Raw genomic sequence first — 15,930 nt, 5'->3', positions numbered from 1 at the left:
TTAGTGCATCAGTCAATAAGTCACATGACAGCAGCTGTGGTAGGAAGAATAACACAAGCGCTCCTGCTTTGAAAGGAACCGCCCTCATCAGGTGCAACTACTTCATTTAATCAGAGGCTTTATATGTCACCATCCCTCTGTTTGTCCTGTAAATGGTTTTCCTTATTTAACTTCCCTGACTGCAAACAATTTCTGTTGATTTGATGTTAATATTCTTTGTTCTCTCTTGCCGAGCTTAAACCACACAGAGACACGTTGAAAGAAAGTCTACAAAGTAATGCAGATAAGAGCTGTGCAACCTAAAACTTGGATTCTTGTCTCGTCTATGAGTCTCTCTCACATCTACTCTGTTACACAATTACATATCTACACACATCTACCAAAACAATGAGAATGCAAATTATTTCTAGTCTATTGAGCAGATTAAATCCTGGAAGGTTTTCTTCACTGTAATCATCCCTCCTGTTCATACTAACTATTAAAATATCTCCTTCAAATGTGCAGATAAACACGTTTCATAAAAGGACTGTGGATTTTGGCCTCCATCACATTGTACATACATTATTACTTATCTTCTAATGGTTAGGGTGAACAGGAGGAATGATTACAGCAAGAGGAACATGTTTCAATGTTCATTTTGGCATCTGACTGTTGTTTTAAGACACACCTGACAACCTGTGAGCCTTTCCTTTAAAGGTTATCAGTTTCATCTGTGCTTTTACTGGTATAACAAATCAAAACGTCAGTGCAGGTTATTTAGGCAGTATCTACAGAACACTGCAGGCTTGAGACCCTTCTCAAGCCGCGTGGGTTATCCAACACCGAGGGCGCGCGCACTACAACTCCCACAACACCTCGCGCAGCAGAGGAGGCGCGCGGGGCGGGGATTGGTTTATTGCTCGTCACGTGGAACATCTGGCGTCTACACGCTCATTGAGCAGCATTCTCTTGTTTCTAATGAGCTGCTTTATCCCGCTGCAGGCTACACAAACAACTGACTGGGCGAGCCTGTGCTGAGCAGCGACAACACACACCGAGCAGACCCGCTCAGAGACGCTGTTATCCGGCCAAGCTAGCACCACGGTACGTTCACCGCCTCTTGGAGCTCTCTCTCTATACACACACGCACACTATGTTGGTTTATGAATATATTTGGCATTATTTGGAGCGGTCTCTGTGTGTTGTAATGTTAGCTTGTGAGTAGAGCAAAGGTCTTGGTAAAGGCTGATGCACTGTGTGTCAGCAGAGACAGAGTGTGTCCGCTGTTTAACACACTGAGTTAGTAACGTTAGCGCATAGTATTATCAAACATAGTCCATTAAATAGACTGCTGCTGTTTTTCTGTTATGTAACAAGTGTTTGTTTGTGTTTGTTTATCGTTCACTTTAAATGGTCTAAAAAGTCAACTAATAATTAGATAGGTTAACTCACCAAAACAAATAATACAGATGTTAGTGCATTTATAACAAAAAAAGAAAACTGTAAACTATGTTTTTTTACCATTCACAGTTATTTGGTTTCATGTGTATCACGCTAAGTCACTAAGATTTAAAATCAACTTTTTGAGACTCATCTCAAGTTTCCTTTAAAGGAACTTAAAAAAAAGAAGGAAAAAAAGTGTTTCTTAAACCAGCAGTCAGGTGTCTATATGAACATTAAAGAGGTTTTCTTCTCTGTAATCATTCCTCCTGTTCATACTGACTATTAAAAGATCTCCTTCAAATGTGCTTTCAATGGAAGTGATGGAGGACTAAATCCACAGTGTGTCCACACAGTCATTTAAAAGTAGATGATCAGCTTCTATTGAGCTTCATCAGTGTGAGTTAGTCATATCAAGTGATATCTGACACATTTACAGTCTTTTTACCATCAAATTCCCTCTTAGTGTTTCCTGTTGAGCTGTGGTGGAAGTATAGTAACAAAAAGACTTTGCTACTAAAAACACTGTAACGTTGAAACATAGAAGATGAAGATTTGACTCATTTGGATGCTGAAGCTTCATATTAGCTTCACATCAACTGTGGATTTTGTCCCACATCACTTCCATTGAAAAAACGTGTATTTGTGATTATTTTAAATGTTTGTAATTGTGATATGATTTATAATATTAGAGGGAATGATACAATTCACATCATCATTCTAATTGGAAAACATTTAAATGATTATGGTGTGATTTTTTTATTTGATCTCATTTTAGATCTTAGTGTGTAGAACAGAATGTTTTTACAGCACAACTGTACTTGAAATGGTATTTTGACACACTTTGCCTTTCACAAATATTGAGCCTCAATATGCAGTAGGCCATATTGTGATTAAAATTTTGATGAATTGTTCAGCCTTTTACATTATGAAGGGATCTTCTCATGGTCAGTATGAACAGGAGAAATGATCACAGCAAGAAACACAGGTTTAATGTTCATTTAGGATCCTGACTGTTTTAAAACAGATAAAAACTTTCAAACTCATAGTTGAATCCATTGGTGAAATTGTTGTTTAAACCTTTTCACCCTGCTGTCTTTTTGTATTTTCCTTTCTTCCTGTCCTTTTTTTATTTCTAGAACTCTGTTCATCAGCAAACATGAATTTCTTTCTGGAAACACTTCAAGTCCTCCTTCTGTCCATCTGGTACAACCTGGAGGCTTTCATCTACGTCTTCGTGCCCAAGAAGAAGAAGAACATAGCGGGCGAGGTGGTGCTGATCACGGGTTCGGGCAGCGGGATCGGACGCCTCATGGCTCAGGAGTTTGCTGCTCTGAACACTGTGCTGGTGCTGTGGGACATTAACCAGGACGGGATGAAGGAAACGGCTCGCCTTGCTAAGCAGAGCGGAGCCAGCAGAGTTCACTACTACCTGTGTGACTGCAGTGATAAGAACGAGGTGTACAGAGTGGCTGACCAGGTAAGGACCAGTATACACCTGAGTTCTAGAGCTCGGCGATTATGGCAAAAATCAAAATCACGATTTAATTGAATTTTTAACCTGGATTAGGATTAATGAAGGATTATCTCCATCCTTGATGAACAATGATGTATTTTCACAGTTTCTTTAGTTTAGTATTTTACACTGCTGCCCTCACACGAGTATCTTTAGGGAGGGAAAATAAAGATTCATTCCCCAGCCCTACTGTGTTCATAAACTCACTCATGTTCAAAAATACACAGCGGGGTATTTTAATTATTCTGGATATTTTAAAATACATTTCATGCTCTTTAAGGCAAACACAAATATGTCTGACTGATACATTCTTACAGTTTATAGAGTGAAGGGTGCTGAGCCCAAAAAATATACAAATAACAAATGGAGTCAACAGCACTTACAAATCTGTGCAGCATGAAAAGAAAGAAGTGATACACACTGATCTTGCAGTAGTTGTTGATGGATGAATGAGGTGTGATGCATGATGTCTTTACAGCCTTTACTTGGCTCCTGTGAGTATGGGTTGGCAAGGATGCAACTTATAAGAGTTTGATCCAAGAAGAGTTTTTTTAATGTCTGGGGAGTTGAGTCACTCTTTAATTGAGCTGCTAAAAGCTGCACCTAGTGTTTATTTTTATGAGGGTTTCCCCCGTCGCATCTACACCTACTGTGTTCATTAGAGCCCTCCACCTTCTCCTCTTAAAAACATCCAGGTCTTTAGTTTGACACACACACTCAGTGTTTTTGAGTGTGAGACTCTACAGTAAAGTGTTAAAAGATGCTGCTGTTTGGCTGTAAAGTTTCAGGGATATGCAGAATTTCAACTTAACAGTCATTTAATTCAGTTTGAACATGATGTGATGAAATTGACTTTGAAATTGTCTTACTAATAATCTATTAATAAGCAGTTTCAGTGAATGACTTCCTGTCTGACAGCTAATGTCAGTGAACTGTGTCTATATATCAGCAACATTCAACACTTTTAAAAGAGTTTGAACACAAGCAGAACATCAGCACTTTTAATACAGGTAGTTGATTAGTGTTAGTGAGGTGGATGTGATAATGAACAGTGTGTTTCTGTACAGTGATGTATGTAAAGCAGGGAATCATGGGAAAGGTCATGTAAAGGTCAGCAGAGCTCAGGTCTGAACAGCTGTGTGATTATCAGGTGTGTCCTGTTACTGCCTGGAACAAATGTATTCAGTTATATTTTCAAACTAAAATCCCTCCAAATATCTGCTACATGTGTAGAAAGTCAGCTCAACAGAGAGCAACAGGCTTTTGTTGGAAGCTAACTTATATGTCATTCCCTCTGCTTGATAAGTATATCAGTATTTATTCATATTTTTGTACCAAGTCTCCTTTTCTTATCTGCTTCATTAATGGTAATCCACTAACTCCCATGTGAGGAGCAATAAATCTAGTGCTTGAGTTCCACTCGGCTTAGCCAAATGACCTTTGTTACCTTGGTTACCCATGTTTATGTAGGTCAGTTCAGTTCAGTTCAGTTCAGTCTTTATTAAGTATAATAGTATAATAATAATAATAATAATAATAACAATAGGTTGATTTATGTAGCCAAGGACACTTTACAACGGATAAAACAAAACAAACAATTAAAAAACAAAACCAAAAAAACAGATCAAATCAAGACTGAGCAGAAGATGAGGAAGAGAAGTGTTCATTGAAGAGAGAGGTTTTTAACTGGGACTTGAAAATGGAAAATGTAGACGGATAGATTGAGGGAGAGCATTCCAGAGCTTGGGGGCTGTGGAGCTGTGGAGCTGCAACCGCCAGACAGATAAACATGGAAACAAACATATGTCTATGAAATACACCTAAAAACTTTAACCCTTTACATCCAGTTCTTATTCGGACTCATAATTATTCTATACACTAATTCACATCCATAAATTCCCCGTCAGTTGTTAATAAATGTTTGATTAATAACATGAACAATCAGTATTTTATGGTCCAGGAGAACATTTTATAGAATATGATGACTACAACATATCTGAATGCTGATTAAAATAAATAAATAAACACAAGTCAAATTTGTACATTTGCACATATAATGTATCAGCTGCACAGGAATAAAGCGATTTTTTTTGTACACTGTGGAGCTGGTTAAAGAAATGTGTACATGGTGTTTTTAAAGCGCTCAAATGTAAAAAAAAAAAAGGGTCAAATTTGACCCTGAACAGTATGTATGGGTTAAAAGGCTGCGTGTCTTTGTGACTGATTATCTAATTGCAGTGGGAACAAACAAGGACGTACGAGCCTGAAGGCAGCACAGTGAACTCTGGATAGAGAGGAGAGCCACTGTCTGAAACAACAGCTAGAGCTCCATGTAGTGTCACTGCTGTCATTAAAATTAAGATACGTGACTACAAGAAGAAGGCTACACATGCACTCATAGATATGGAGTTATATCTATATTACCACTACTAAGCTACTTCTGCTTTTGTTGGTTTTCTGGCCCATTTTTGTGGGCTGCCTTTGTGCCAACCTCCCTCATCTTTTAAGGAAATAGGTTAAGACCAAAATGTGGGCATTTTCTACTCAATAATAGCTCATAATGCTAAAAAGTGACTGTATAAGTCATCATTTAAAACTTGTGTAAAAGCAGCTGAATGAATAAGTAATGAACATTCCTGGGCTCACCACGCCTCTAGCTGATGTGTATTGGTAGAGAGCCAGCAGAAACCTGAGCTCAGCAGACGGATGCCCTCCAGCTAAACTAAATGCAAACTTCTTTTGAGCAAGAGAACAATACAAACACCTCGAGCCAAGCAGGCAGCCGTCTGACAGTTATAATTAGTCATAACTGACAACTGCTGTGTGTTGAATGGTTTGTGTGCCTCACAGCTCAGAGATGCAAATTGGAGATTAAGCAGACAAGAAGCTATCAGTAGTGTCTCTGTTGTTTTGACATGGCAACACACTATACAACACATGAACTGAACTGAAGCCAGCAAACCTAATAGAATCTTGTGTTCAGACCTTTAATGATTAGTTGATTATCTTGATTACTGATCAATCGCTTATTTCATTCAAATTAAATAAATAAAATAAAATGCCCAACAGCTTCTTTGGCTTTTTGACTGTTTGTCATATAAAACAAGATATCTGATGACATCACATTTGTTCATAGACAATTAATTGATCAATAATCTGCAGAAAAGTGATGATAATAATAATAATAATTTCTTGCAGCTTCATTAGATAATTTACAGATTTTGTATGGTTAAATGTTTGTTGTGCCTCCTACAGATCCACTGTGTTACCATAGATCATACAGAATATGCACAAGTACATTAGACTACCATATATAGGATTAAATGAGATGATGTAATGAGCTCTCCCTGTGGTAGGCATCACATGATACACCTCAAAAGGTAGAGAATTCCTCAGTAGTGCCGTCAGTTGGAATGTGGTGATGGGAATTTCAAACTGGAGAAGACTTGTGATGTTGATGCATGACTTAGCAGTTTGATGTTGTGAGGTAAACACATGTTCCAGCCTGTTTACACTGGTTTCAGCCGTGCTCCCCCGACCTTTGATCATTCAGGCAACCTAGGGCTCCAACACATGTTAATTTTGTCATGGATTTGTCTTAAGTCATGATGTCATGCAGGGGTGTCGTATTACCTTTCACTCTTTACAGAGGGGAGTAGTGAGGGTTAATACAGGGAACATGGAAATGACTGGATGGGCAGATCAATCCTCTTCTCAATGTAGATGATACATTGCTTGTTTTGAGCCATAACCTTCTCCAGGAAACAGTCCTATCTCAGTTTTGAAATAAATAATAATAAAATAACTAAGACATGTTGCTGTGCCTCACGCAGGTGAAGCGGGAGGTGGGTGATGTCAGCATCCTGGTGAACAATGCTGGCATCGTGACAGGAAAGAAGTTCATGGACGCTCCTGATTCTCTGATTGAGAAGACAGTGGAGGTCAACACCATGGCTCACTTCTGGGTAAGTTATACTCAGCAGACATTACACTATGTATGCATACTTTAATTCCAATGTCTAAATAATGAATAATCATGCAGCTGATTTGTCTGTCATCATCATGCAGTTTTGTTTGTCTCTCCTCAGACCTACAAGGCCTTCCTTCCTGCCATGATTGCTAACAATCACGGCCATCTAGTTAGTATCGCCAGCTCTGCCGGACTCATAGGAGTCAATGGATTGGCAGGTATGTGTGTTTTCTGCTCCTTTTTTAAATGTCACAAGCCCCTGCTGTGTGTACAGTTCTTAGGTGATTATTGCATCTCATGAATACCTCTGATGTTTGTTCATGTGATTTGTAGAAATATGAAACAATCCTGATAAGCTTTTGGAGGTGTGGAACAAGACTAAAAAAAAGCATGTGTTGAGTTCAGCCTGCTCTCATCTGCTGTCAATGAGAAAATCCTAATTCTAAAGAGAGAACGTGTAGCTCAGTTTGTAAAAGTCTCTCAGTACGTCTGTAGCTTCTAACTGAAATGTAGCAGTTTGAAGTTCAGTTGGTTTCCTGTGTTCCTGTTTGAACTTTCAGTCTTACTTTACTCTTTCAGCCTTATCAGAGCTGTGTTATAAACCTGCTGATGAAAACATCTGCTGCTGCTTCATATGAAAGGCTTTCATCTAACAAACTAATGGAAAGCTTTTATTGTGAAGAATTTATAGGAAATGAAAGCTGTTTCTAGCTAAGTGGAGCTTGGCTATCAACAAGCAGAAACAGCCACACAGGTGTTTTAAAAAGAAGCAGACAGGGCTCCACACAACTGTCCTAAAGTAGATGTAAACTGTCCCAAATCCCCATTTGGTTTCTTTGCTTTTTACTAGCTGAAATGTTGAAGGTGAAAAACACAAAGGGACACAGAAAACCACAGTCTCAGTCTTCATATTGAGGTTTTCCTCTCAGGAAGCCACTGTTTGTAGTGCACCAGCATAGCTCAATTTACTCACACCATGAGTCTGCACAACTCACTAAAACCATACAGGTTCACTCTTTGATACATACAGGAACAAAGGACACCATTGTGTCAGTGAATAGATGTCATATCAGAATGTTTATATTGTACTACGCTTGTGCTGAAGGGATGATCACTGAATGTTTTTTGTTTTTTTATGCACATATTAAGGTGATTTATTATATGCTATCATAATTTAAAATGCTATAAACAATGATCTATAGAATGTGCACCGTACTGTGCATGTACAGATGTGTCCACCCACTGAGCCCCATCAATCAGCACAAGTCCATTTAAAATCCTTTATTGTAAAGCAGTTTGCTGTCTCTTTGTCGAGGATCATCTCCATTCTCCACTCACCTGCTCACCTGAACTTTGCTCTGCACTGTATGAGCAGTTGATTTGGATTGTGATATTAAAGATAAGATAATAATGTTAAACAGAAGGTGATGTAACTCCCCCCCCCCCCCCCCCCTTCCCCCTTGGCAATTGGACCCGCCTATCTGGGATCTCGAGTAACCACGATTGGACAATATGAACATATCAACCAACCCTAGACTGCACAGCCACCTGTTGCTCCTGAGCCCCTCCAGGACAGAATAAAGTAGCTCTACTACACATATCTGTATTTGTGCTGTGTCAGGAGCCTGATCAGCACAATCTAAATGTAAGACATGTCCTGATCGATCAGGGCTGATGGGTGTTTGAATTGGTAAATGTTATTTTTTATACAACGAACCCATTTCCATTCTGTTGTTTGTTGTAAGTAGGGCTTTAACAGTATGGATTTGTTCTTACACCAGTGAAAATGCAATGTTTCTCCGCAGTGCTACAGTCCCCCCCCACTCCCCTCCCCCACATTCGTACAGTAGTGTTTGTCGTTATAAACACACATGCAACAGCCTCACATATTCAGTGACAGTGAAACCATCCTGTTGGATGACAGTTGGTTTATGTTAAATCAGAACTGGTTCATATGACATGTCGTCCAAACACACACACACACACAATTAAAGTCAGTGTAAAGTCAGAATAAATATGTGTTCTGAGTTTGACATACCACAGAAAAATGTGTTGTTAACCACCCTGCCAAATTTGAATGATTAAAATAAATCAGCAAATGTATAAAATTAGGCTTCAAAGCTCGGCGGCTAACTCGGCTGCTAGCTCGGCGGCTAACTGTAGACTGTAGTAGTAGTAGTAGTGGTGTGTGTGATGAATGTATTTATACCTCTACAGCAGCAGTTTATGCCAGTCACAATGTCCCACCCACTAAATCCTGAACACAGAAATGTTGAAACACAGTTTGTGAAGCCTAGCTCCACAATTCAAATCTAAATGGTTGAAATGCTTTGTACACCTTTTTTAGAAATACATTTATGACCTATTTAATGTGTTTAGAAGAAAATGAATTCACTTTACAAGGTCTTTAAGTCTTTTATAGTTGTCCAAAAGCAGAGATGTAATGTCTTTATATACAGAGATAATGGTGCATATTTTCAGCCAATGAGCCTCATATATTTGGTAAATGGTAAATGGACTGCACTTTTTCTAGTCTCTAAAGCACTTTTACACTACATTCACATTCACACATTCACACACATTCATACACTGATGGTAAGGGCTAACACACACACAGTGTACCAACCTGCTCATCAGGAGGAAACTAATATTCACACACATTCATATACCATTTGAAAGGCCATTGGGAGCAATTTGGGGTTAAGTATCTTGCCCAAGGACACAATGACATGTGGACTGAAGGAGCCGGGAATCGAACCACCAATCATCCAATTGGTAGACGACCCGCTCTACCTCCTGAGCCACAGCCACAAACTTCATTCACAAAAAATAAAAAATAATTTCACACTGAAAAGCCTGAAACAGTTAATATGACGTGTGTGACAGTAAATAAAGAGGAATGCTTTGACATGAAGTCAGATGCTAAAATATCATCTGAAGCAAAGTGCTCTGTGATGGGAGGTAGCCATGTGACAGTCTGAGAGCAGAAATATTGACAGTAGCTTTACTGCTCCACCTGACGTAGGTGATGTTGCACTGTCAGCTAATTTAATGAATTCTCTTAAATCACTTGTACATGCCTCCTAAAAAAAATATGTGTTGGGAGTGCTTCTTTGGTGAGGCACATGTTCTGTCAGATGAGCTCCTCTGATAAAGTAAACCAGCCCATTGAGACTATATTACTTTAATATAGTGCCAGCTGAGTGTGTTTGATATATAATGTCACTGTGAAAAGTTGTCTGGTAAATAGGTGCATTTCAGTAGATGACACAATATTGGAAGAACTGAAAAGAAATAGTCTATGCTGACAGATGAGGATAAAATGAAAGTAGAGGACATAATTCAGTATCAGTGTTGTGCTGTCACTGTGATAGTGATGCTGTGCATTATGACTGTCCTTTCTCTTATTAGAAAATGTATATATAATGTGTCTGTCTGTCTAAAAAAGAAATCCCTGTTGATCCTGATCTCACTCATTTATGATTCTAGGCATATTTGTTTATTCATGTTGATCATCACTTATGTTGTACATCACTTTATTGATGTGAACGGTCACCCTTTGTAGTTTTTTTACTGTCAAAAGGAGGAGTTATCTTTTATCTGTGACGCCTGTCATCTTATCTTTATGATAGTTGTGTGTGTGTGTGTGTGTGTGTGTGTGTGTGTGTGTGTGTGTGTGTTCATATGTGAGCGGCCACTACCACGTTGTATGTGTTCTTTTGAACTCTGCTGTGCAATGACAAAGTATATTTCCTGACTGCTCATCAGAAAGATAACTAAGTCTTTGCTTGATTTAAAAAAGATTCAAAATAGTTAAGCAGTTATGAAATGATTCCTGTAAAGAATAAAATAATGACTTTCAAGTGTTCAGCCAAGCTACTTCTCTCTGGTCAGTTTTGATGAGGTCATATCATTACTCATTACATAATAGTAGTATGACCTAAGTGTGATGTAATATTAATGAATTCAACCTGTAAACATTGAGCTATGTGGTATGGGGCCAATACAGAGCCACTGCTCATACAGTGTCCTGATTTTAAAATAATTAAAATGTGCTTTCAACTGGCTAAACACAGAAATGAATACAAGAAGAAGGGGGAAAAAAAGGAAATTAAATGAAATGAACAAAAACATGTTTAGTGCTTTAATGGCTTCAGAGAGAATATATGTAATTGTCTAAATGAAAGTGTTGATGTAAGGCTAGCAGCTGATAGGAGCATTTAGGGACATTGGGTGCTATAATTACATCACAGTGCGTGCATTATTTTCAAGCTGAAATAATCAACTTGTGCTAAGTATAGCATAACAAAAAGAACATTAGCAGCATATTTGTCAGTTTATAATTAACTAAAGCCTTCTGTAATAAGGCTTCTCAACTTCAAGTAGACCTTCAGAGTTTCATTTTCTGGACAAGTGTGCTGGTTGATGAGAGCCACGAGAGTGAACCAAAACAGTCAGGTTAATGCTAACATGCTTCATGAGTCACAAGAGAGAACTAGTACTTTATTTAACTTTAGCATATCATCAATCATTAAGTACTGTTATAATGAGGTTACAAAAGTACTGTTACAATGAAGTTTAATTACTGTTATAATAAACAAAGTAAAGTTACATAAGTACTGTTACAATGAAGTCAAATAGAAAGTTAGATAGTAAAGTTCTGTTATGATAAAGTACTGTTAAAGTTAAATAAAGAACTGTTAAAGTGCCGTCATACTAAAATTACAATCCACTTTTGCTATTTTAACGGTGGAACCATGGTCAGTGCGACAGGAGCATGGTCTAAAAGGGTTTAAAGGACTTAAGTCCCCTCATTAATCATATGTGTGTTTTGGGGGTAACACGTGGTAAACCAATCAGAGTGTCATCTCTCATTCCCTTTAATATCCAGGAGCGCTGTCACCTTGGCGGATTGTTAGTTTGATGGCAGATTTACCAGGATTGGTCACATGACTACATTGACAGTTTCATTGATCATTACTGCCATTGACTGATTCTGATACATAGTGGCGTCATTGTGACTTTTTCTAATATGTTGATGTTCATCATAATATGAATTCACATTGTGGTCCTTTTATTAGTGATGTTTTGCATGTTTGTGTGCTGCTGCATGTCCGTGTGTGTGTAACAGGCACAGTGAAGGCTGTCTAGGAGCATATTGGACTCTTGATGATGATCCTTTAATAACAGTAACATATGCACCAGTGACTTTAGACCTGTTTTTTTTTGGTCAGTAGCGCAATCACTTTCCTCTGCCTTCCATTTGATAAATCCCACTCTTCAAGACTCAGCTGTCCTTTCACCCAGATTTGTCAGAAAGATTGAGTCACATCACTTGTAACTGATCTGTAGTAGGTGTGGCCCTGGCACAAAATCATTACTGTTATATTATGATAAGCAGGCAGCATGCCACATGATGGGGAAACGTGGAAGGAAGGTGCATACGAGTTCACTCTCACTGTTGTATACAGTGAAAACACATTGTAGAGACTTTCAGATAAGATACCAGAATGTGATATATGTATTTATTGTCCTATCTTAATTTGTCAATATGGCCCAAAAATCACATTTATTATGTAAAATACTGCAGTAAAACAACAAGGACAATCATCAGAGACACCTAGAGACTCATTGTACAAGGATGTGTAAGGATAAGCCAGGGTTTACTGGTAACTACTTCATTTTTAAAGAGCTGTATTTTTGTACTGTTGCAGCAGATAGACTACTTTAATTTTATTTTGGAATATGTTGTCCAGCTTGACTAAAAGTCATTTGTTTTCCATGGCTTGCTCTAACGAGAAAGCTGTTTGAGTTCATTAACATAACAATTCATGTGATTTCCCTGTGGTCACACTGGCCTTGCCTCCTCTCTGACAGGCCATATCTAAAGAGCACATCCACATCCACATCAGGAGAATGAAATACTGCATATCATTATTGGTTTCCATAATAAAAATGATCATTACTGTTGAAAGACCCAGCAGGATGTAATTGGTGAGCATCTTTCAAAGCCCCAAATGCACAAAGGCACATGAAACAGAATCATAAAATGTCCATGTGACTGGTGGCAGCAGCTTCTAAAGGACAATACCGTTGTCTTTGACCACTGCAAGCCAGCTACGTCCTCTACTTCTAGCCTGTGTATGTGTTCACAAGTGTAGTCAGTACCAAACTAAAACTAAAACTAGCAGTAAATAAATAATTGATAACTACAATAAAAATAAAAACGATAGACTTTTAAATATAAAAACTACAATGGACAATACAAAATGAACTAAAACTAAACAGAATTGCAGATGAAATCAGATGAATCTTTGTTATCTCGGACCATTTTGTTTTTGATTTAGCTCCAGGTGATAATCACTGAGCTCTGCTGTGGGTTAAGCATTGTTAATGGTTAAATAATAAAGTAATAAAATGGTTTTGCACAATATGGTACCTGACTTATGAGATAAAATGACTGACTGGAGAGTAAACTGTTAATAATTGATCATTATTTTCCCCCATTAACACACTCTTTTCCTGTCCTCTGACCTCTCTCCTGCAGACTACTGTGCCAGTAAGTTTGCAGCTGTAGGTTTTGCAGAGTCAGTTGGTCTGGAACTGCTGGCAACTGGGAAAGATGGCGTCAAGACCACCATTGTGTGCCCTTACTTCATCAACACTGGAATGTTTGATGGATGTCAAACTAAGTAGGTCCCTTAAGTAATTTTCACCCAATTGTTTTGTTTTTTTGTTTTTTTGGTGAATGTTAGCTTGTTACCAGACCTGTCACAATAACTACTTTAGTTGGATGATATATTATCTCAAAAATAATTGTGACAAACGATATTATTGTCAATTGAAGATCATTTTACACCACTGAGATAATGATAATATTATAGCATAATAATGCAAAGGGGGGTGGGCAGGATTGGAGAGTGGGTGCTACACCTGTGTAAAAACACAGACTGTCATTATGGTTGGTGACAGAGTTATTTACCTTTTAATTCTTCTGCAGTCTCCACTCAGGACGTACACAGTGAGGAATGGAGGACACTACTAGCTTAGCCAATGTAACATGAATAGCCTCTTAGCTTCTAATGTGAAGTCTGCCGAGAGAGAGAGAGAGAGAGAGAGAGAGAGAGAGAGAGAGAGAGAGAGAGACCTAGTTGGTACATTAGCTTAGCTTTTTATAATTGTAGTAATGCATACAGTTTGCTCACCTGTTTTATCATGACTTCTTAATTCTCAGTGGATTGTTCATGAATCTGTAACAGCAGACAGCATTACTGCTTTGAGACCTGGACCAATAGGTTCAAGCAGCACTAATGACATGTGGCAGAACGCCATTAAACTGTAATGATGATGCTCTTTGATCAGAAAGCCAATCTTTTCTGTTGATGACTCCGATGTCTTCAAATGATTGGCTATTATCAGCTTGGCTTGGCTTAAATGAACCAATCGCATGAGTTCTCTCAATCTCTTTTCACATCGTTTTCCACATTCTAATCATTCTCTCCTCCATCTGTTTCTTTTTCTTATGTCACTATGTCATCATGTAAATGTGTGTCCTCAGCGTCCTCTTGCTGTCTTTCTCTTTTCACTCACTTCAGTCATTTCTAACTGAGCCATGTGTCCTTCAAGTTGTTTTTCTATCATGTCCTCGACTCTAGTAATAGATTCTTATATCACACGACCTGTGATAATAGATAGCTCTAGATATTCTTGTCCTGGGTGTATTGAGGTAAGTGTAACAGTTCATACAGAGGTCCATTAAGCAGTGCTGTCTGTGGGCTTTATAGCCTCTCTGTGATGGCCAGTGCTCAGACTACTGTGATATTGGCTGACTTGTCATAGCAGAGGAGAGGAGCGGGTGAACAGGGAGAGAGGAGGAAAGAGGAAGGGTTGGAATCATAGTTTCTGCAGCTTGGCAAGTCAATTAAGAACAAAGACTTGTATATAATGACTGCACAGAAAACCAAAGACCTCAACTGCAAGGAAATAAAAGAAAAGAAATCAGGGAAACGAAACATAAAAGAATATAAAAAGAGAAGGACTGAGGGAAAGCGTCATTTTTATGTAGCATGAAATGGAGCAATAGGATTACACTGGCAGACTGAACAGAGAGTTCTGCCTTTATTTACTAAAAACATTAGTAGAGACAGGCCTTGTGTCGAATTCCCCCTACTCTAGTTAATCAAGTTTGGTGAGAAACCTGACTGTTTTCTCATTTGCTGCTATTTGTTGATGCAAACTCAAAACTTTTTTTTTATATTAATATGCGGACATCGGTTCAGGTGGCATCAATAAACTTGCAGAACTGCACTCACTCCAGAGACCACATCTCACCAGCGCTCCATGACCTCCAACAGCTGCAGATACAACGTATTTGTGCTGCTCGACAGGATTGAGATGATCGTTAGCCTTTGTTGTAAGCTAACGTTATCCGGCAGAGCACAGCTAACTCACAACGCAAATATGTATGAATTTCACCATCAGTCAAATGTTCAAGGGATAATTCATTCCTTATCTATTCACCACTATGCTTTCTTGTTGTGGTTGGTCTCAATAAACCCTAACATAAGCGGTTCGTTCTTCTAGTCCAGCAAAGAACTGGTGCCGCTCTGGAACCAGTTTTTCTGGACGGGAGTCGGTTCTTTGTCAGCCGAAACAGAAAAAATGGTTCCAAATTAAGCACTGGACCAGAACCAGCACTGGAACTGCTTTGGTGGGAAAGGGGTATCATTGCCTCAGGTCCAGTGCTGTCCAGCTCTCACAGATCTGTAGGTTTCTGTTGCTGCTCCCTCTCTGTGGAATTCCTTACCAACCCTCATTAGAGAGGCCCCAAACACACTGTCAATATCCAAAACTCATCTCTAAAAACTCACCTGGTCTGCTTGAAGAGAGTTACTCACAAACTAACAGAGAATAATCACCAACTGTTCACTTTCTCTTAGCTCTACAGAACATTTGAGCTCATTGTATAGGTTTACTGTTTTAGGTCACTCTCATAACTCTCAACAACATGGTTACTTTCAGTAAA

At 38.6% G+C, this 15,930-nt stretch overlaps 1 protein-coding gene across 1 annotated transcript in view; it reads left to right on the top strand.

Annotated features, from left to right (window-relative positions):
• The first annotated feature begins 928 nt into the window (after positions 1-928).
• The window catches only part of LOC128369114 (epidermal retinol dehydrogenase 2-like), a 41,670-nt gene continuing 26,668 nt past the window's right edge, over positions 929-15,930 (top strand). Inside the window, exons 1-5 of the mRNA XM_053330080.1 lie at positions 929-1,083; positions 2,559-2,899; positions 6,769-6,900; positions 7,024-7,123; positions 13,453-13,597. Of these exons, the coding sequence (XP_053186055.1) occupies positions 2,579-2,899; positions 6,769-6,900; positions 7,024-7,123; positions 13,453-13,597 (698 nt within the window). The 5' untranslated portion in view covers positions 929-1,083; positions 2,559-2,578. The remainder of the gene's footprint in view (positions 1,084-2,558; positions 2,900-6,768; positions 6,901-7,023; positions 7,124-13,452; positions 13,598-15,930) is intronic.

The sequence above is a fragment of the Scomber japonicus genome, chromosome 12, assembly GCF_027409825.1.
Source record: "Scomber japonicus isolate fScoJap1 chromosome 12, fScoJap1.pri, whole genome shotgun sequence".
Taxonomy (NCBI): Eukaryota; Metazoa; Chordata; class Actinopteri; order Scombriformes; family Scombridae; genus Scomber; species Scomber japonicus.
The sequence above is the reverse complement of the archived record's forward strand: the minus strand, read 5'-3'. Positions and strand labels throughout refer to the sequence as shown.